This window comes from Desmodus rotundus, chromosome 9 (assembly GCF_022682495.2).
Source record: "Desmodus rotundus isolate HL8 chromosome 9, HLdesRot8A.1, whole genome shotgun sequence".
NCBI lineage: Eukaryota > Metazoa > Chordata > Mammalia > Chiroptera > Phyllostomidae > Desmodus > Desmodus rotundus.
Window position 1 is genome coordinate 35,242,866 of NC_071395.1, and position 21,749 is coordinate 35,264,614.

At 41.8% G+C, this 21,749-nt stretch overlaps 1 protein-coding gene across 2 annotated transcripts in view; it reads left to right on the plus strand.

Annotated features, from left to right (window-relative positions):
• INTS9 (integrator complex subunit 9) overlaps window positions 1–21,749 on the plus strand; it is an 81,097-nt gene that overhangs the window by 21,236 nt on the left and 38,112 nt on the right. The window contains exons 2-5 of one of the 2 annotated variants that reach the window (XM_024568719.4): window positions 4,739–4,866; window positions 12,707–12,767; window positions 15,920–15,982; window positions 19,877–20,016. In XM_024568719.4, coding sequence (XP_024424487.1) covers window positions 4,739–4,866; window positions 12,707–12,767; window positions 15,920–15,982; window positions 19,877–20,016 — 392 coding nt within the window. The remainder of the gene's footprint in view (window positions 1–4,738; window positions 4,867–12,706; window positions 12,768–15,919; window positions 15,983–19,876; window positions 20,017–21,749) is intronic. The other variant, XM_045202425.3, reaches the window with a different exon arrangement.

Below are 21,749 nucleotides of genomic sequence, written 5' to 3' on the forward strand. Positions count from 1 at the left end.
CCAAGGGATCTGGCAGTCACCTTCACGTGCATTTATCTGAATGGGACAGGGAACCTTTTGTACGTATCTTGATTACAAAACACAGCAAAAGTGTCATCAATTTTCGGACAGCTTCCATAGTAGGAAAAAAATCAAATACATAATAGCTAAAACCCCAGAAATCAAGAAATAACAGTATAACTATATTATTGAGAAATACAGAGGTAACTAGAAGGAAAACTAGAAGAGTCCAAAGTAGTTGCCTCTTTAAGAAGAAGAGAATTCCTCATGGACCCAGCAGCATGGTGATTACCAGAGGAAAAGGGGGTGGGGGGTGTAGGAGGAAGTAGGGAGGACAAATAGGGGTAGAAGGACTTCCCCTGGGGTGGTGAACACACAATACAACACACAGGTGGTGTGTTATAGAACTGTACATTTGACACCTGATATAACTGTATTAATCCATTTAGCCCCAATAAATTCAATAAAAATAATATATCTTTTTTTTTCTTTGCTATATAACTTATTCTTCCCTTAGAAAGTTCAAGGTAATGATAATTGATTAATGTCTTTAGTTGTTATACAGTTTGCCCTGACTGGTGTGGCTCAGGGGCAGGACACCATCCTGAAAACCAGAGGGTCTCCAGCTCGGTTCCCACTTGGGACACATGTCTGGGTTGTAGGCCAGGTGCCCGGTTGGGGGTGTGCGAAAGGCGGCCGATGGATGCCTCTCCTGCACATCGATGCTTCGCTCCCTCCCCCTCTTCCTCGCCTCTCTCTCCTTTTTTGTCCCAAAATCCCATCCAGATTATCACTTTACATTTACTTGTCATATCTTTGTAGGTTCCTCCTGGTTATGAAAGTTTCTCAAGTTTTCCTTGGCCCGATGACCTCCACAGTTCGAGGAGGACTAGCCAGGTGTTTTGTAGCATGATCCTCAGGTTTTTCTCTTGATTAGACTGGGGGTGTAAAAATAATATTTAAAAAAGCAAGTGCCTCATACTGGGGCTGTGAGATTTAGTCTATCTTATAAAAACTCTTTGATTCATTTTAACTCTCTGTTATTAAGTAGAAATAAAATTTACATGAAAGCATTGCTATGTGCTTGTGAAGCTAGAAAAAAATTAAAATTGTAAAACCTTATGTTGGCTGGAATATTCCCTCTATACTCAGTAGTGACTGGATCTTTCTGGAGGGCAAACTAATAACAGACAGTATTTGTCAAATTGTGCATTTGCTTCACCTAGTCTCGTGGGATAGACAAGTATCTAAGACACGGGTGGCAAACACATGGCCCGAGGACCGAATCCGGCCCTCCACCTTGTTTTATTCTTCCGGCACCTTTTTTCTACCCAGTGGCAGTGCCGACTGCCTTGCCCCTAGTAGAGGAATAGTTACATTTACACAGTCCTGAAATTACATTTGACCCTTTGAAGGCAACTGAGAGGCTGATGTGGCCCCCGGTGAAAATGAGTTTGATACCCCTGATCTAAGACATTAGTGAATACCACTCTAGGATAGAATTGCTTCTCTAAAATGCTGTAAATTATTTCCCCCAAATTTAGGTGGCCTCTTCAACACCTGAGTATTCTGCAACTATGGAAACTAATAGTGAGCTCCTACTCTGTTTCAGGTGCTATATCCATTCATTTAGTTCTGACGTTTTAGGAGGGTAGCTTCTATTACTACATTTTGCATATGAGAAAACTGTCTTTGTGAAGTTGAGTAACTTTCCCAAATTCACATGTTGATAATGAGCGCAACCAGGATTTGAGCACAGGCAGCCTTACTTCAAACTCTCCTGCTTTCAGTCATTTCTCCAGACTGCCTCTCACAATTAAAGCCATTTACCAAGTAGGTGACTTTCCTGTTTAGGGCTTTTAATTGCTTCTAGACAGCTACTACTAACATTACAGCTACAGTTTGGTGTAGATTCTAGATGGCTTTGACCTTAATGCTGATGGGAATAAGCAGTGAAGCAGATCATCTGATATATTACTGATGACATTGTAAATAGGCAGAGCCTTTTTGGAAAGCATTTTGGCACATATTTCAAGAGTCATAAAATGCTCATATTTTTTGACCTAGTTAATGCCACTTCTGGGAATCCTCTAAATAAATAGTTCAATATGGAAAAAACCTTAAGCACAAAAGCGATCACCACGCCGTGTTTGCAATAGAGCAAGTGGCACCCTAAATGTTCAACAGTAGGGGTGGTGAAACAACCGAGCGTACATTTACGTGGGCGGCAGTAGACGTGAGGTGCGGCGCAGCACGGGCGCAGGAAACGCAGCTGTCGCGTGTGTTGAAAGCCGCACGCAGAGCAGTGTGTGCACCTGCGTGACAGCTTTCACAGATATGAAAAAAGACGGAATAGAAAACTGATTGTGGGTGCTGTTTTTCTTTCGGCTGCTTTTCAAACTTTTTGTAATACAGACTTATTTCTAATTTTAAAATTAAAACCCATGATTGGTTCATGCCTTTGTGTATTAGTCTCATGGTGATTGCAGACAGCGTAATGGAAACACGCAGAGAACGTCATTGGAGACAGGCGAACTCCGGGAACCTTGGAGGTGCCTCCTTTCCTGGTTGTGTGAACCTGGGCAGTCACGGTGCGTCTCAGGAGACTTGCTTGACCCGCAAAGTGAGCGGTGCAGTTTGGGAAACAGTGGGATTTTTAGAGTCAGGGGGCCTTGCTGTGTGTCTTTGGCTCTTTTCAGACAAACCACTCAACTGTGTAAAGTTCAATTTCCTCACCCATAAAATTGGAGCTAGTGAGATCGAGGTCTGGCAGTCTTTTAGTGAATGCTCTGAAAATCTTCCGCTCGGTTATGGCCCTTATAAAATGTTCCTCATCTTTTTTTATCCTTGTGTGACAGGTGCAAAGGTAGTCTTTCACCTAAATTCTTCTGCCTCTAATCTTTTCAGCAGCAGCTTTTACCCGTCAATCTTCTGTCTTTTAGCGTAACTTATTATCCATAGTTTAGAGTTAAAATGGTAAGAAAAATTTGGTCATTCAGTGTAGCTGGCTAGAATTCCAGGTTTGTTTTAATCATAGTTTTTCTACTTATACAAATGTTGTAAATGCTTCCTGTGGAACATTTGGAAAATACAGAGAGCAGAAAAAAGAAAATTACACTGTATCTTTGTGCTCAGTGATAACCATTATATGCATTTCATTTTATTTCATTTTAGGTTTTTCTGAATATCTGATTTTTTAAGGGAGAAATATAAGAAAGCTCCTATTAGAACATTTTTTGAACAAGTTTAACATGATGCTTTATGTCCCTTTTGAGACAGTTTATCTTTAACAAATAATTCATAGATAGGGATAAGACCAAGCTAGTGATGGGGAACCAGAGTGAGAATGGGGAGGGAGTAGTAGGGAAGTGTTGTTCTGTAATTCTGATAACCCGTCAAGGAATGAATTTATGCAAACTACAGTTACCCATACCACGCTTCCTGGACTTTTTAAGGACAATTACAATTTTAAATAATTGTATTGTTTTCATTATTAGTAACTTTGTACTCTTTCAGACCATGAGTTGTGGATTTTGGTTTGGAAAATACAATCATCATGCATAAACTAGAAATAAAGAAGCTTGCAGAATACCCACAATTTTTTAGATCTTGGCCTTATGCTTTTTAGAACACGTGGTTTTAAAAAATCATCAGTTCCTGGAGAAAAGTAGGGTGTTTATTCTGTCACAGACCCAACAGAGCAACAAATACCCGGGAAGACGCGGGGGAGCTGCTGTGGCCTTGCAGCCTGCGCTGGTGCTGCCGTGCTCTGACTTGCGCTGGACTCACACTTAGGCCGCAAAGGAAGAAGGTGCCTGTCAAGGGGCTGAAAATGGTGGTTCCCCCATTTCCCGGGCTTTGCTGTGTGTAGTGACTTTCAAAGTAGGGGAGAGGTCTTTTCCCTCTTCTTTCTTTTCTTCAGCGCAGCAATCAAATTATGAAAGGTGGCATAGGGTGCATCCCACATAAATAATTTTCAGTGTGGCCTGTCTGTCATCCCCACGCCACTGAGGAGGACATGAGAAATGTGTGAGGTCAGCGCGTTTGTCTTGCTCATCACTCTCCTCTGAACACTCCAGTGGGGCTTGTGCCCCTTTGACTTCTGAGGTCTGCTGCCACACACAAGAGACTCTTGATTGGTTGGGAGTAGGTGTCCCTCTCCCCTGCTCAGTATCTGCACATCAGGGAAGTCCCTTGTCCTTTAAGTCATTTTTCTGAAGAGGCTGAGCTGTCCTTCAGGACTGGTGCTTGTTTGTTAACCCTTCCTAGTCATTTCCTCTGAGGAGAATCATGACTTATTTAAAGGAGGAGAAAAGCAAACCTATAGCACAACACTTAGAGGATCTGGTTTAGAATTTAATTGACTTCCGCAGCCTTAGGCAGTACTTGGGTGCAGTGAGCTAGTGGGAATTTGGAAGTGTCATGGGAGAATGGAGTAGGTAACTATAACCTGGAAACTTTCTATTTCAAATAATTACAGTCCCTCCAAAACTGTGCTTGCTGGAGATAGAACTTGGTACCCTACAAAAAACAGGGTGTGATCTGAGACTCTCGAGGACTTTGAACTGCTAGGGGAGGTGGAAGTCAGAGCTGTGGAAGGGAGGAAGCCGCGTAGAAAGTTACCTGAACTTATGTGCTGTTCTTTGAAGAGAAGGTGACCAGTTGTACTCAACTTACTGTACTTTTTAGGCTTTTTTGTAATTGATTATTGATAAAAGTGATGTGATTTTTTTTTCAGTATTGTCTGTCAGGGCATCCAACCTTACCATGCAATGTACTCAAATTCAAGTCAACCACCATCATGTTGGACTGTGGCCTGGACATGACTTCCACCCTCAATTTCCTTCCCTTGCCTCTTGTTCAAAGGTATGTGCTGGTGCATCCGAGGCCAAATGAGCTTTAGTTTGTTTAAAAATGGTATCCATTTCTACAAAGGTTACCAGTACCTTGTGTGTTGTCCTAAGTTTACTTTGTTCCCTTAAAAAAATGTTCATCATCAAAATAATTTCCTTTGGCTGGGTTGATGGAAAGTGTTGTATTGAATTATTGATTGACTTTTTATTATAACTTCTGGGCTTCTATAAAATGTTCCTGCAACTGCTCAGTGCAAGTGAGGTCATGCATATTTCATCTTTCCTGCTAATTCATATAAGAGCTGATAAATGGTCAACTGATGAGCCCAAGAATTGAACTTTAGAATCATTTCACTGCCTTTGCAGGGACTTGACATCATAGAAGCTGACAGTTCCTTTTGATAGGTAGCTATGCATTATTTTTATGCTAGTCAGCTGTAAATGTCATAGAATCTTCTATGAAGCCAAAGTCCATGTCTTCAAGCAAGTAGATTGTCCCAAGCCCGTAGTCAGCACTGTTTAATCTTCTAAGACTTCGTCTAGGAAGCTTGCTGTTATTTAGAAGCAGCATTTATAAAAGAAGTGGTAACTTTTAGAAGCAAATGTAGTCCCAGTAGCAAAAAGTGATACCACCTACAAGAGGAGAAACAGAAAGCTATCTAAAGCAATTTAAAAGCTCAAAAGCATATGGCATGTAGTAAGCCAAGTAAACCATATAATGCATCTCATTCACTCCTGAAGACATCACTGTGTGCAATGATTATTCATAACGATAACCCTATGAACCATGTAGAAAAAGTAAAAATAAAAATCAACCATTGATTTTTTTTTTCCCCTGAGCTAAGGGATACAATAAGGTGGTAGGAACAAGGTCAAAAATAATTGCAGCTTACATTTTATGCAAAGCTCATAAAACTCTGTTATAATCACACCCAGCACTTACAAATTCTTTTGTCATGCACACACAGATATTATCCAAAAGAAGAATACATATATAATATGTATATACATAATTATATATATATATAGAGAGAGAGAGAGAGAGAATTGTTTTGGGCATTGCATCACATATTTCTCAACAAAAATGACTGACAGGTTATTTATTATTAAAGTAGCCTGAAAATATTGTCTCTGCCCCTCCCCCCCAAATTAAAATGTTTGTTCATTTGGTGTTTACTGAGAATCTGCACTGTGTCGAACTAAGGGATATAGATGTGAACAAGACAACTTTCTTTTCCTCATGAAGCTTATAGTCTTTCAGAGAAAAAGAATTAGACAGTTGAAGATTTCTTACTTGTGTTAAGAAAATAACTATATGAGGTCTGTCCAGAAAGTATCCAGCCATGTGCTATGAAAAAGAGAGACATTTACTGAAGAAGATACAAGATACAAGAAACATTGTACATAGGACAATGACGCTTCAGTCCCCTTTGAAGTAGGCACCTTGGGACCTCACACAATTCTCCCATTCACCATCAGCTGCCCCATCGTATTTTCCTGAATTTCATCGACCACCTGAAATCTCTTCCCTTTCAAAGGTGATTTTAGCTTTGGGAAAAGCCAGAAGTCACAGGGTGCCATAGTGGGGCCAAGTTACCTGGGTGACTTGATGTTTCTCCAAAAAACTCTGCATAAGACATGATGCATGAACGGGCGCGTTGTCATGATGAAGCTGCCAATCACCAGATGTCCATAGCTGCAGCCTTCGGAGTCATCCAAATAACTTCCCTGGAGCTTAATGCAAAATTTGATGCAGATTCATTGCTCTACTCACTCAATCATTTTAAATGCAATGGCCACACAGTACACATACTCATTCAATTTCATCTACCACCCTTACTGACTAGTACAGTGAAGTCATCGTTGTTCACACATGCACATCCCAGTCCATTCTCCTTGGCTGCCAGGTTACATTGATGTTGTGCAAACTGTTCTCATTATGTTAGCAATGGCTGGACTTTTTCCGGGCAGACAAGGTACTGTGAGGAGACCTACATTGTCTGTGGGGTCGTGAATTATCTAGGTGTTCAAAACCTAAACTGGGCAGACAGTCCTAGCTACATGTTTTCCCTTTCCTGTTTGTTTATTCTTGTCTTTTCCTAATTCTTGTAATTCTCACAGCTGTGGCTCAGCGTTAGCATCCACTTGTATTCTGTCTACCCCTTGTCATTGAGGGAGGTTCTGCTAGTGGGATGATTGGCAGCCCATAGTTTCTTTCAAAAGGTATCTTCCTTTGCCCTGTTCAGAAACCTTCAAGATATACTTGGCTAAAAATAGTATCCCCAGTTTCCCCCTATTCCTTCATCCTGCTTTATTTTTTGCCAGAGTGCTTATGATTGCATTATATATACATATTGGTTTATATATTGTCCTCCTTCAGTACAAGGTAAGTTTTATAAGGGCAGAGGTTTTGTCTGTTCTCTTTAGACTCAATGTCCTCTGTGCCTAAAACAATTCTTGACATATCATAGCTTCTCAGTAAATATTTGTCATGTGAATGAGTCCTCTTTCTTCCCTGGACTCCAATCCTTCTTGCCTTCTCAGTCATCTCACTATTGATTGTAATCTTTCCTTTATCTTGAGCCCTTCCCTCTTAACTGATTTTTTCCCATCTAATTATGCTCAGTCATTTCTGACTTAAAATTTTTCACCTTCTTTCAACTCTACTTTACCCTCAGCGTCCCCAACTGCTCTCTGATCTGTGTTTCCCCCACACCACCCACCAGGACACCTCTCCCTGAAGTCACCAATGACTTTCACGTCATCACCTCCCATGCACATTCTCCTCCACGATCATGCATTCCCGGTTTTCCTCTTGCACCTCTGGCACTTCCTCTTCTGTCTACTTTGGAAATTCATCTTTCTCGAACTGGCCATCACATACCAGAATTCTTTAATATCCAGTGCTTGGCCATCAGAGTCTCCACCAAAGGAATTTAATAAATGCTCAGGGCTTCCATAACCATCCAAACAATAACTTATAAATATGCATCTTTAGTTAATGATTCTCTTCTGAGCACAGGTTTGTCTGTCCAAAATACTCGTATATCCAAAGTTTCTCTTGTCGGATGTGCCCTTGAAGGCACTTCAAAACTCAAGGGGCCTCAAATCAAGTTCATTATTAGACTTGGTCCAGAAGAGGAGAGCAGACACTCCCATATCTGTTTTCCCCCCCACAGTGCCTTATCTTAGTGAATGGCATCCTGTTATCAAAGCCAAAACACTGGGAGTTAACTTCCTCTTCCTCGCCCCATGTGGAGTCTGTCATTAAGCCTTGTCATTTGTACCTTCCAATGAGCTCTCCTGTCCGTCACATCTCTTCAGTGCTGCTGTCCTCATTATCCTCGTCTACGGGCATCACTGCTAAAGCCTCCTAGCCACTGTCTTCAGCTCTGATCTTGCTCCTGCCTGAATCCAAAGTCATCTTCTTGTGTGACTTTAACTTCAGATTTACAGAAAAGTTGCGAGAATAGTACAGAAAACCCCCAGTAATCCTTATCCGTTGTTAACATTTTATTACACTTGCTTTGTCAGGTTCTCTTCACGTGTACTCGTGTAATTTTTTCTGACCCATTTGAAAGATACAGACATGATGCTCCTTTACCAGCTAAGCTTGAGTACCTATTTTCTAAGAAGAACATTCTCTACCTAATCTCAATACAGTAATCAAAATCAGAAACTTACATTGATATTGTACAAGTATGTAAGCTTCATACCCTATTCATATTTCCCAAGTTACACCAATTCGTATTTTACTATAATGTCTTTTATGGCGAACAAGAAAAAGAGCGACACAGGTCAAGGATCTAATCCAGATCATGTTGCATTTAGTTGTCGTGTCTTCGATCTTTAATCTGAAGGAGTTTCACAGTCTGTCTATTATGACCTTGTCCTTGTAGGAGTACAGGCCGATTGTGCTAGCCAGCATCTTACAGTTGAAGCATGTCTGAGGTTTCTTCATGATTAGATTGGGATTATTTATGATAGGAATGCCAAACAAATGATGATGCATGTTATCAGAAAGCACAGGATGCCAGTTTTCTCCAGAACCATCTTTTAGAATTACATATCTAATCTTGCCTCTTAAGGGTCTCTCATTGCTCTTAGGATAAATACCAAGTAGATCTTGGTATGTTGGGCTTTATGCCTGTTCCAGTATCTGGCTCTGTGTTTCCTTTCAGTCTCAGAGTAATCTTATCTCCTGCCTGGGACAGGCAAACAATTGTTCCTTCAGCCAGGAAGGCTCTTCTCTCCCTCCTCCATCCCTCCCACCCTCTCTTAGCCTGTTTAGCAGGAGCTTATCTCTCAGGTTACTTATGACACCAGTTTCTGTACAGACATGGAGGTGTCAGGGATGATGGAGAGGGAGGGAATTTCTCTTCTTGAAATTTCACTTGAATAACCTTTTATGTAAGGTGTCCATGCCGAAGGCTGGTGAGAATGAGGGGAGGAAAGCAATGAACCTTGTCGCTGCCCACTTTCTCTGCTCTGTCCAAACCCTGCCCCTTGCCCCAGCTTCTCCTTGACTGTACTGCTGTCCCAATCTCACCTCAGACATTGTAGAACCAGGCAAGTCTTTGATGTTGCCTAGGTCATCATTAGCAAATGTTGTCGTGCTCTCTGCCACGTGGCTTCATCGTTTTTAACAGCTTGTTCTCTGTTTGTGTTGTGACACTTGATATGTCTGACCTCCAGGAGCACAGGTGTGCTTTGTTCATGGTCACGTCACCATCACCTGAATGCTTGACACATAAATAAAGATTCATTAATGAATGAGTGAAAATGACTCCTCATTCTCCTACAACACTACAGCCAATGAGGCTGTTCCCTGTTTCCTTTTTCTGGAAAGACCTCCTCCATCTTTTATTTTAAATTTTTTGTTTAATCCTCACCCAAGGATATGTTTATTGACCTTAGAGAGAGAGAGAGGGAGGAAGAAAGAGAAATGCCGGTGTGAGAGAGAAACATTGATCAGTTGCATCCCGTGTGCACCCCAGCTGGGATCGAACCCATAACCTAGACATGTGCCCTGACTGGGGGTCAAGCCCATAGCCTTTTGGTATAGTGGCTGATGCTCCAACCGACTGAGCCACCCAGCCAGGGCAAGACCTCCTCCATCTTTACCCTGTAACTCCTATTCCCTGCTCTCCCACACCACCACACACTGTCAGAATTGCCCTTCTGAGGGAGCCCATGACACCTTCTGCTTACCTGCCATAGCTTTTATTTTATTCTATTGTAATTGCTGTTTACTATCTCCCTATACCTAGAGTGTAAACTCCTCAAGGATTATTTTATTTACTGTCATATTTCTGTATTTTGCATACTTTGCTCAAAGTAAGTTTTATAAATATTTTTGAATGCATGCATGTAGTCATGCCTCTTTCTTTGTTTTCTGATCGTAGAAGTAATGCATTTCAAAGTGGGAAATTGGAAAAAATGAAAAGTATAAAGAAAAAATGAATTGCATACCATATTTATTCTGCGTTGCTATTTTCTAGGTGATAGATTGCTTTTAAATGCCTTAGGTTATTTATCTACTACTTATGGGAATATTTTACCAATTTTTTAAAGTAGATTTTATATGTGTATTTTTCTTGACTATAACATTTTTGGTGGCATTCCTTTGTTTTCCTAAGAAATTATTCTTTTTGTTGTTGTTGTTTTTGTTGTTGTTGTTTAAGTAGGCTTTTATTTGAAATATATTTCTTTTTTTTCCCCTCTAATTTTATTGAGAAATTATTCTTAAATAGTGGATACAAAGATGTGTTCATCTGTAATCATAATTTCTCTAATATCTTCTACCTCCCATATTTTATTAAAGTAGATTTCCATGGTGAGACTTATTTGTTTCCTTGTTTAAAAAATTTGCAGTCAAACTTTGTAATCATTAACAGAAAAATAATAAGTCCCTTCCCCTTTCGTTGCTTAAAGTTATTAACTCTTTCATGTTTTAGTCATTAACTCATTGGAGCTCAGTAACCGAATATTTTCACTTCTATAGCCAACGTCCCTTTGCCATCTGGGGACACGCTGCTGTGTCTCTCCACCTCTGGCGTTGTTACAACGTGGTCATGCTCTCCGTCCCACCTACTGACAGCTCCTCAAATTCAAAACAACTACAGGTGCTTCACAGAAGACTGTGATATGAAAAATGTTTAACAAAAGTAAAACCACAATACCTGAAGTTTTTACTTTCTTAAAAATAATTATTCTCTAATAAGCAGTATACCACTTCTAATCATTTGTTGATGACAACTGCCTGAGTCCCCTCTGATTTGAAGGCTGATTCATGTGTGTCTGACAGGGAGCGGAGAGAATGCTCACACTTTGGACGAGTTTTCTTTGTACAGGGAAGTGAATGTTCACAACCTTCTTTTAGAGAGTTAGCACGCATAAAATGAGAATAGTACTCACTTTGTCTTGTCCTTACGCTTTTATTAGAATACTTAGTATTTTAACCTGATCTGGTAGTAAATATACTTGTCAAGAAGTAAGAAGTCTGTAAATCACGTAGGAATTAACAGCTAGTGACAATAGACTATTTCTCTGAGAGGTTAGAGCAGAAAACTCCCAGAGTTGTGTTCTTTTTTAAAGCTTATTGGTTATAATTCATACCAACCCAATTTGATTCTCCTAGAGGTGATTTTCATTCCCAAGTATAAAGTCCCAAACTCTGCCTTTTGATTAATGAAAGCAGAACGTAAGCCGTGAATCTAGGAAGAGTATATGGGACTTCATTGTCCTTACATCCTTACACCTTTTCTGCAAGGTTGGAATTCTGTCAAAACTAAAAGTTACCCCCAAATTTTTCACTTAAAAAAAAAAGATTAATGCATATTTTGTTTTCTAACATTTCCTGGAAGACTGACAAATACTCACATATTTACATTTCTATTTGACTTTCATACCTATCACTTGCTTATAAAATCAGAATCTGATCAAATTATTTTGGCAAGAGAATAAGGGACTATACATTCATTTGGTTTCTAATTACACAGTCTTTTAGTCCCCCACCCTTACTTTGCCCTTAATTTTTACTTCACAGACTAATTTTGTGGTGAAATGCTAAAAATTCCTTTTGCCATTCAGCTGGTACTCCTGAGGTGGTTTTAACTATTTGCATTCCGCCTACCAACATAATTCCCCTGGTCAACTAATAGCACACATATAAATTCTGAGATTACCAGAAGTGAATGATTTCTGAATCCAGACTGTTTTAATGTATCACATATATGTGAAATTAACCTCCTCTTCTAGAAATTATTCACTATGGCGTGGCATCATTTTTTAACACTAGAAAAACAAGCTTCATATTCCAGAATTGAAAACTCAAGCCACAGGTGACAAGTGACAAATCCACTTAAAAACAGTGAATCCAGAATGTGAGTTTGACCGAAACTCAGGTGTTTTCCTTCACAGTGAATCCTGGCTGGTAGGGGGCTAAGTGTGCTGGTCAGAGCCCCTGAGCGCTTGCCCTCCGAGTCTGCCCCGTCCACAGACGACCATCCCCTCTGGCCCGCCCCTCAGGCTTGTCCTCAGCACAGGCAAGGTGAAGTCATGGGCAGTGACCGGAAAGTGATTCATCTTTCTGTTGTCTTTATTGTTCTGCGCAGTGTTCTTTTAATTTTTCCAATGTAGTGCTAAACTGTTTGGCTTTTTAATGATGCGTTGCCACATAATTCTTAAGCGTGATACAACAGGGTTCTTTTTTATCTTTTTGATTAGTGTTTTGGGTGAGCATTGCTGCCAATGATTTCAGGCTGCTTTTAACTTTATGGAGACAGCACAGTCACCTTGGAATCTCTAAGGATTATAATCTATTTAGGATAATTTAATCTTTTCTTTTGCAGTGCCAGGCTGTCTAATCTTCCAGGCTGGTCCCTGAAGGATGGAAATGTTTTCTTGGACAAGGTAATGATTAACTGAAGTGTATCTACACCCAGTGGAAACGCGTGTCAAACCAGGAACCCAGCAGGATTGAGATCGATGGGCTCATTTCCCCCCATGGATTCTCCCTGAAATATCCCAAGATCCATTTAGGGTCTTTAGTACTTGGTGATTATTGTTTTTAAGAACCTTTTAGGAAATCAGGTCCAGTTTCTCATGTGAAAAAAAATCTAAGAGCTGCAGGTGCAAATAACATTTTGTCACCACAAAAAGAAAACTATCATTTCTCTAATGCAATGAGATTTTCAAAGGTGATACTTAGAGAGAATTCCACCAACTCTATGACTGGAAGGAATAAACTTTTTTTTTCAAATAATTTTGAAATCCTCGAATATGAGAGTTTTGGACTGATTCTGTCAGGGGTCAGATTGAGTGGGGCACTGTAAAGTTTGGGTCCTTGAGGGTGACGGGAGGCTGCAGAAGGTTGCAGCAGAGCAGGGTCACCACCTGATGGCATCACTTTGGCCGCTGTGTGAGGACTAGACTGAGGAGCTGGGTGTATAACTTCCCAGGCAGTGCACTCTTAGAGCATGGGCTGAAAACGTGTTCTTAGGTAAACTTGCATTGAGGCCCTTGCAGACTGTGGCCTGTGATCTTACTCCAGCCTTCCCTGGCGGGCTAGAATGGACAGTCTCACGGGTTATGGGGAAAAAAGAACATAGTTCTGGGAATCTTTAAGATTTGGCATCCTGTTGACTTTAATCACTGACTAATAAGGCTTAAAGTGAGTGACTTAAATTACTCCTTTCTAGGCTATTAAGTTTTTGACATTAGATTATCTTCACAGTAATTTCTTCCTCAGATCATTATTTAGGCAGTTAACGTATAAATGAGAGACCAAAGGTACAAAAAATATTGAAACTATAATCTAGTCAAGTTTCATACAAAAAAAAAAAAGAGAGAAAGGTAAAAGGTTAAAAACTTCAAAGTGTGTCCATTCCATTCGTAGTCTTCTAAATCATTTTTGTTTCCCACAGCTCACAATTGAAAGGGTGAATAAATTTAAAGATGCTTAAAATGTTTCATCTGAATAAGGCATTTCCTTCTTGTAATAGATGTTAAATAAAGAGGTGTTTTTTTACAGCATTAATTCCTGTGAACTGCACCCCAACCTCAAGTGCAAGCCAAGTGCATAATTGGAAATGAGATTTCCCTCATAGTTAATCCGTACAATTCTGTGACATTCAGGAACCTGTGCACCTGATTACAGCCTTACTCTTCCGCTGGCTGTAAATCATTGTTCCCTGAGAATGGTCCAGAAGCATCCCATCACCAGTGCATTGTGAGCAAAATGACTTGCATGTGTATGTGAGCGCATTTCATTAGAAGGGAGTGTGAATAAAACACAGTGACACAGTAAGTGCCCAGAATGGCAAATGTGCTTCTCCAACCAGGAAGGAGGAGGAGAGCCTCAGAGGAGGCTTGGTCACGTGAAGAAGGCATGCCCCGATGCGTAGCCTTATGGGGAAGAAGATTACGTAGCTGATTTAAGACCAGGCAGAGCTCTAAAATTTCCCATGATTTGTCTGCAATCATTTTTAACCTCATCCTAGGGGAGTTGGGAGTCTTCTCCCATTAAACATAATTGCTTATTTGTTTTTAGCTGGCAGATATCTTGTAATTAAGAACTGTTAGTAGTCTCTTTTTGGCTCAGCTTTGCTCTGGTTAAATGGTATTCCTGTAAGGAGAGGAGTCAGAGTTTACAGCGAAAGGCAAGGGGAGGGAATATTCTGTCAAGGTTCTGATATGAGACTTGTAAAGTTCAAAAGGCAAATTCAGACAAAGATTGAGTGTAAAATCGCTCAGATGCAAATATAAGTATAGTTACATATATTAAAAAATATATAGAAATATATGTTCAGTGACTAATGATATAATAAAACAAAATTCTAACAGTAGTGTTCTCTTTCTGGAAAGAGCAAACTGTCAACCAGACTGTATATTTTTTATAAAGTCATAGATAGCTTTCACCTTGATGGAACAAAAAATTCTCCGTAGATTTCAGTTTCAAGTGTCAGCGAGGGAAGACAGCACCTCTAGTGGCCTTCTGGAGGCAGTGTAGCAGCCCCGTGGTGGCCCACGTAGGTCCCTTCAGTGTGCTCTGCCTTGGTTCCAGCTGCCAACACCTGTGCAGTTTGCAGGAGAGTTTTCTTGCAGCTGTAAAACGCGGGAGTTGCTATAGAAATCTCTCAGATTCCATGCCCAGGAGGGTAACTCCAAGGTGTATGTTTCATACACCAGAGTTTCCCCACGAGTGAAATCCCACTTGCCCACAGTGATGTGTGACTCATCCCTTATCAGCCATCTTCCTTTCCCTTTGTCACTCGCCCAACCTCCTCCCCTTTTTCAGCACCTTCCGTATAAGTTTGCATTCGCCCTTTTCTCAGGGTCTGTTTGTGAGGGAATTCAAACCAAGACAGGCCTATCAAATGTGGTAGGTGATGGCAGAGTGGGAAGTTGTGCTGTACTTTTTTCTTTTGAATGATAACATTTGATTTATAGTCCCAAATAAACTATATGCTCTGTGAGGACAAGATATATTCATGAAGATGATGGGGAGTGGGAGTAGTTTAATCCCCGTTCTCTACTCTTCATCTCCTTCCTTCCTTGCCCCTTGCCAGAAGGAGAAAGAGGCTCTAAGGCCAGGACCCCTAGCCCGATTGCATAACAGATCACTGGAGGTGCTTGTTACAAGTAAAGGTTCCATGACCTCTTCCCCCGAGTTTCTGACCCCTATGTCTTAGGGCCCAGGAATCCTGACTTCCACTGGCCTTCCCATTATGTTCTGATGTGGCTGGTATGCTCTGCATAACTCTGACTCAGGAGGCACTGGATCATGAATTATGGAAGCAGCATGTGTCCATGCATGGCTTTCTCAAAGAGGCGTCAAGAAATACGCATTCGGGTCCTGAGTCAGCCACCTACCAGCATTTTTTATCCTGAGTAAGACACCTAACCTCCCTGACCCTAACCTGGACACAGTTGGCCTGAATAACCTAGCTTCCCTCCAGCTCTAGCAGTCTGTGATTCTTCACGGAAAGTTTGGTTTGGGGTGAAATTTCTTTGTTGTTGTATTTATTGGATATTTCCTCCTAGACTTTTTTCTTTTCTTTTAGGAGCTCAAGGAGTGCTCAGGTCATGTATTTGTGGATTCTGTGCCTGAATTTTGCTTACCGGAGGTAAGATTAAAGTGAATCTTACTGTGGAAACAAAGCGTATCTTGTCCTCTCTCAAAAGGAAGTCAAGAAATAATTTTAAGGGGCTTAGCTGCCTGTTTTCAAGTTGAAATGAATCTGTTATTCCAGTCACTTTGCTTTTTTTTTAATTGAATTTATTGGGGTGACACTGGTTCACAATCCAGTCAGTTTATTGTACAGCTAAGATATCATTTAGGAGTTCTTATGTTGTCTGATAATCATTTGTCACTCTCTTCTTCCTGTTTCTAGCTCTTTCCATAATCCTCACTGACCCGTGTACTGGGGCATAGTTTTGTGCAAAGTAAAGAAATAACTCAGGCCTTTCAGTTTTGTAATTATAATGCCTGTGACTTAGATTAGCTATACTCTTCTTACTCTTGCTTAGAGTGGGTAATTGGGAATTGCTGTTATTCAGCCAGTGCAATAAGCTGTAAAAATTCCTGTTGACTTGAAAGATCATACTGAATATAGCTTGACATTCACAGATTCTGAACTGAGTTATGGATATCTGTCATGTACATATTATTACCATAGTGAGACTTGCTGTAAGAGTCCAGGGCCAGTCTCATCCTTCACAGAAAACACAGTTCAGTTTCCATTAGTTTTAAAGGGAACTAATCTCAGCTGACAGGCCTAATCCCCGGAGTGCCCAAGGTGGCGCTCTCAGTGACAGATGAAGGGTGGAAAGCCAGGAGCTAGTCCAGGGTTCCTGAGGAAATCAATGAGAAGCTACCGTCCTGTTTTTCCCATGCACCCAATGGATTACAGTGCCTGTAAGAGATACTTCACAGTTCAGTGCCAGAAGGGAAAAGAAATTTACAGTGTCGTTTCCCTCCTTTTTGTTCTCTCTTCCCTTGTCTCTCTTCATTTCCGCACCTTCTTTGTTAGCCTATAGATGAACATTTCTCTCCCTTTAAAGTAAGTGTGTGTGCCCTCTGGGGTGCCAGAGTGAAAGAAAGGAAGGAAAACAGAGAAGGGCATGGAATTGAAGGTGGCAGGAAAGAGAAGTTTGGAGGTAAAGCACTAAGAAGAAGGAAGGGTGAAGGTAGACGGTTACCAGGAGTTCTGATTTCTCCCTCCCTGCAATTACTCTCTTTGTCATTTTCATTCATCACTCAGGCATCGGTGGGGCAGTTCCCCATCTGTTCGAAGATTCCTGATCCCAGAGGCTCCATTCATTTTCAGTTTTCTACACATGGCGCTGACTGCTGCAACCTTCAGTTTATGGGCCACAATGCCCACTCTATGAATTGGTGTTCTGGTGACTTTGTGACTTGTTCCACAGAGTGCTGAACTTTGAAATTGGGCAGCTGCCATTTCACGGTTCAGTTTTCGGTGTGCTGAAGGAGGATTGATATATTTAGGGTCCTAGAGCAGCGGTTTCCACAAGAATTTTCAGAGCATGCTGTACCTGACCAGTCAGAGGCACTGACCTCTTCTCCCATGGAGTGTCAGATAAAACTGACAGCAGCCAACCAGCAGCAGCCGTCTAGTCAGATCGGCAAAAAGTATGTCTTTTGGTGTGCCTGAGAGTTTTAGTACTTAGTTTATGTGTACCATGAGATGAGAAGTTTGAAAATTGCTGTTCTACAACCATATATGTTTTTCCAACTCCTGTCATACCTTGAGGTGTGTAACAAGTTAGCAATCGTTACCGTTTTAAGGTGGAACCAGGGTGTGGTACAATTAGGAGAAAATAGAGTCGGAGAATCGGGAGAGAGGTGCTTACATCGTCGCGGACTGGTGGGCAAGTCAGGCGGACCTGATCCGGGACTCACGGAATTTATCATTTATGCTCTTGTACAACCCCTCAAACATCTTAATGTCCCCTAACGTCTACACCACGGGCTGCGTATAAGGTCCAGGACAGTATAGTAAGCAGCCAATAAGTGAGGTAGTTTTGACCCAACTCCTGGTCTGTAGAACCCAAGTGTCCATATACTAGAAGTTTGAAATGGAAATAGTCTTTATTGGATTTCACTGAGTAGAAAGTCCGTAAGTAAATACATAAATGTGAGTATATAGACATGGTTTGGATATTAAATTAATTTCTCAGGAAAAAATGCTTATGGAAAAAACACTGTTGATATATATACAGGCACAATATATATATATGTATTTTTTTTTCCTTCCAGCTATCCTCACCAAATTTCTCATCATTCCAGACTTTGTGGGTTCTTATATATTAAAGAGAAATTCAAGTATTCTTACCCAGTTTCCGTACATGAGAGGGAAGGTAGAGAAGCTTTTGAGTTTTGCTGTTTCTTCAATTGTCTTCCCCTGTTTTCTTCTGGATCTGTCACTCTGCTGCTGTGCCTTCGCTTCCTTGTCTGTTTAACGCGCTCCTAGAGATGGGGGGGGGGGGCGGGGAGGACCGGCAGAATGCTACGTGGCCTTTCATGGTGAGGATATTGTCTTGGAAATGCAGTGTATAACACGGGGTTTAGGGCGATGTCAATTGAATATTGTTCTCATTAAGCATTTTAGTCACGCAGGTTGCCATTGCTCTAGGCAGTGAGTAGCTTTTGACCTCGAATGTATTAATACATGCCGTTCTCAGGAGCTGATTATGCATTGGCAACTTTATTAAATTAACGTATTTCCTGTGTAAAGTCATCCAACCAGAAAATACCCACAGCAAAATGGTACATTGCCTCTATCATTTGCAGAGATGGCACAGACACCTTGCTACTTCTCTGTGGGGGACACACCAGCTCAACGACCCATTCTTCTAAAAGACCTCCTTGACTTACCTCGTGCTGTCCCGGGTGCGCAGTGCAGTTTCCCAGGGGGGACTTCCGTGCGGCGCAGCACTCAGTGGCTGGGAGGAGGTCTCTGAGGCACAGTGTCTCACTCTTCCCCACAGAAGGTGCTGCTGATAAGCTCGCTCCTCCAATGACAGTGCCCGAGGCCTGCTGTCTGCTGGCTCCCACGGCAGGGAGGGGGCAGAAATAAGTCGGCAGGGGTCTCGACCTCAGAGACACTTAACATTTGAGGGACAAGGTGACACTTTGAGTTGCCATCGCTCAGAATGATGCCTGCATCAGAGAGATGCCATAAAGTGCCTTGGCGTCCCCAGAACAAAGTGGTTTCTTCCGTCTGGGCAAATCAGGAAGCGTAGTGCAAGAAGAGAACTGAGCTTTAAAAGAGGTAGGAGACTTAAGTTTATAGGAAAATCTTTTCCTTGTAAGAGCATTTTCATCAAATTTACTGCACACAGTAGCATTGTTCCCTCACCTGCCAACCTGTCTTTTCCGTTTTCACACAACCTCACTAGGGGAGAAGGTAGATTTGGGGTTAAGACTCAGGTGGAATTGGGAGTGTAATTTCCTTTTGTGACTCTGTCACTACTTACTTTTCTTTTGAGGGGGTGGGAGGTCTCTATATCTAGCACTAGTGATTAAATGTTACCTCTAAAAAATAAAAATAAAAGCTGGTTCCCACAGTTGACTTTGGAAGAGTGGGTCCCTTTGTGCCGCTCCCCCTGCTCCTGCCGGCCGTGGCAGCGGTGCGTTACGGTCCAGCTCCCCCACCGCTTGTACTGTGCTCTGTCTGCTTCATGTCACCTGGTTTCACTTGCGAGGCAGCACTGGCTGAAGTGCTGTCATTCATCCTTCCATGTCCAAGTCAGAACTCTGGTTCAGCAAAAGCAGAGTGCCGCTGGTGGACTGGTTGCATTCTCGTTGTTAGCCATCTTGTCCTGGTACTGAATATTAGGAAGCATCCTAAAGTGAGAACAGAAGTGTTGCAGGAAAGCCATCATTACTCCGTAGTACAAAAACTACTCTGCATTCTGACAGCATCATTATTTAGTCCCATCATGTTGATCTATGTGCTCTGAAGAGAGATATATCATTCCCTCTCCTTTTTTTCCAGACCGAGCTAATAGATCTGTCTACGGTGGATGTGATCCTCATCTCTAACTATCACTGCATGATGGCACTGCCCTACATCACCGAGCACACCGGTTTCACAGGCACGGTGTATGCTACAGAGCCCACCGTTCAGATCGGCAGGTGAGACTGTTCTTCTCCCACTGGCACATGGCTAGGGACCCCCCTCCTTCTCTGGTGACTAGTTAATAGAGTGTTGTGCCGGCAGTGATGTTACTTCCTTCTGAGCAGCTGACCCAGAGAACAGGCACGAATCAATGGCTCTCTAGATAAAACAGATGTTCCCTGGAATCTCCTAGAGACTGATGCCGCCAGTAGTCTAGTCTTCATTGTCTTTTTTTTTTCTGGTACCGAAACTGGAAGGAGTTCCCAGAGACAGCTCCTCTCTGCAGATGATACTAATTAGGGGAGGTGATGTTTAATAAGATGCCACAAACATGGACTGCAAAGAGCTTCAGGACAAAGGAACATAGCATATTTAAGAAAAAAGGAAATTTTATTACTTTGCTTTCAAAATGTCCCCCCTTTTATGGATTAGTTGCAGACTATAAATGGAGACAGCTTATAGACAACAGGATAAATAATTAGATCAGTAAGTTGCCTGTTCAGTTATTAGAGTGAAACTCAGAACTCTAAGGAGTAGGACAAAAAACTCAGGCCTGCCTTTGACTCAGAACGCTCTGCTGTCTCTTTCTCTGCCCCTCCCTAGCCTTCGTGGCTGCACGTAATGGTAGAACCACTTAGCGAGAAGGAAATCATGTGAAGGCACTTACCCCAGGAAAAGGAATTGTGTTGAAGCAAACCAGCAAGTGTGGTATAAGGTGCAACTATTAAGACCGAAAATATGGGCTCTAGGGCCTTACAGAAGGCCAGCAAGATGTAATTGCCAGAAATAAAACAGTACGCCCTTGTTTTTGTGTCAAACCCCATTACCCACAGCATGTACGGAAAAGCGTGAGAGGTCTGAGGAAGAGGTGTGACAGGCATTAAAGGTGATGGATCGACTTTGGGGAGGGCTATGCTGAAAGCATCGGACTCCGGTCTGACAGTGAGAGCGTGAGGATGGACACAGCCCCTGCTCTCCTGAGAGCTATAGCCAGAATGGTAGTGAGCCTGGGTCCCAGGTCTCAGAATGCAGGGACTCCAGCTGCTCCTTGGAGATGAAAGCAGGGGGTGGTGTTAGGAATAAACAGATAAATGGAAATGAAGTTGTTCAGCATTCAAATGCCAATAAATTGATGGCTTGCCACAGCAGTATGTTGACTGGGAGAGGACTGAAGTCAATATTGATCCTCTCTACTGGATTATGAAAAGGGTTTCCGGATGTTGAAGATCTGTTGCTAGCTTTTTGGTCATCCTGTGGTCATCCAGGATTCCGGGAGTTCTCTGCATCACGGATCCCTGGCTCTCAGGGGGATCCCATGCTCATGCAGATCAGTCATTACCCCGTGGAGTGAGGCATTTCTTGTGTTCCCTCCGTCGTGATGCTGTGGTGGTAATCCTTGTGATCTGCATGGTGTGCCCTTTTGTAGGCCCTTGAGTTAGGTTTTTAGGGTTTGTCTTTAGAGTGCTCTTTCATGTGAAATTTTGTTAATCCCTAAAATACACTTGAAGAAAAATGTCCTCTACCACTTTAAATTGTTCATTTAATATTATCATTTTTAAATGTCCTACCTCCACCGTCGGCTGCCACCAACATCAGGTACTTCACAGTCTGTTAACTTTTTCTCCTTTCGCGTTTTAGTTACTTAGAGGCAGAGATCTTAGAGTGAGAAGTAAACCGTAGGCCTGTGTGTTTTAGTGTTTAGAGACAGGAACATAGCAGCCTGTGTTATGTCCTGAAGTTTGAACGTGGA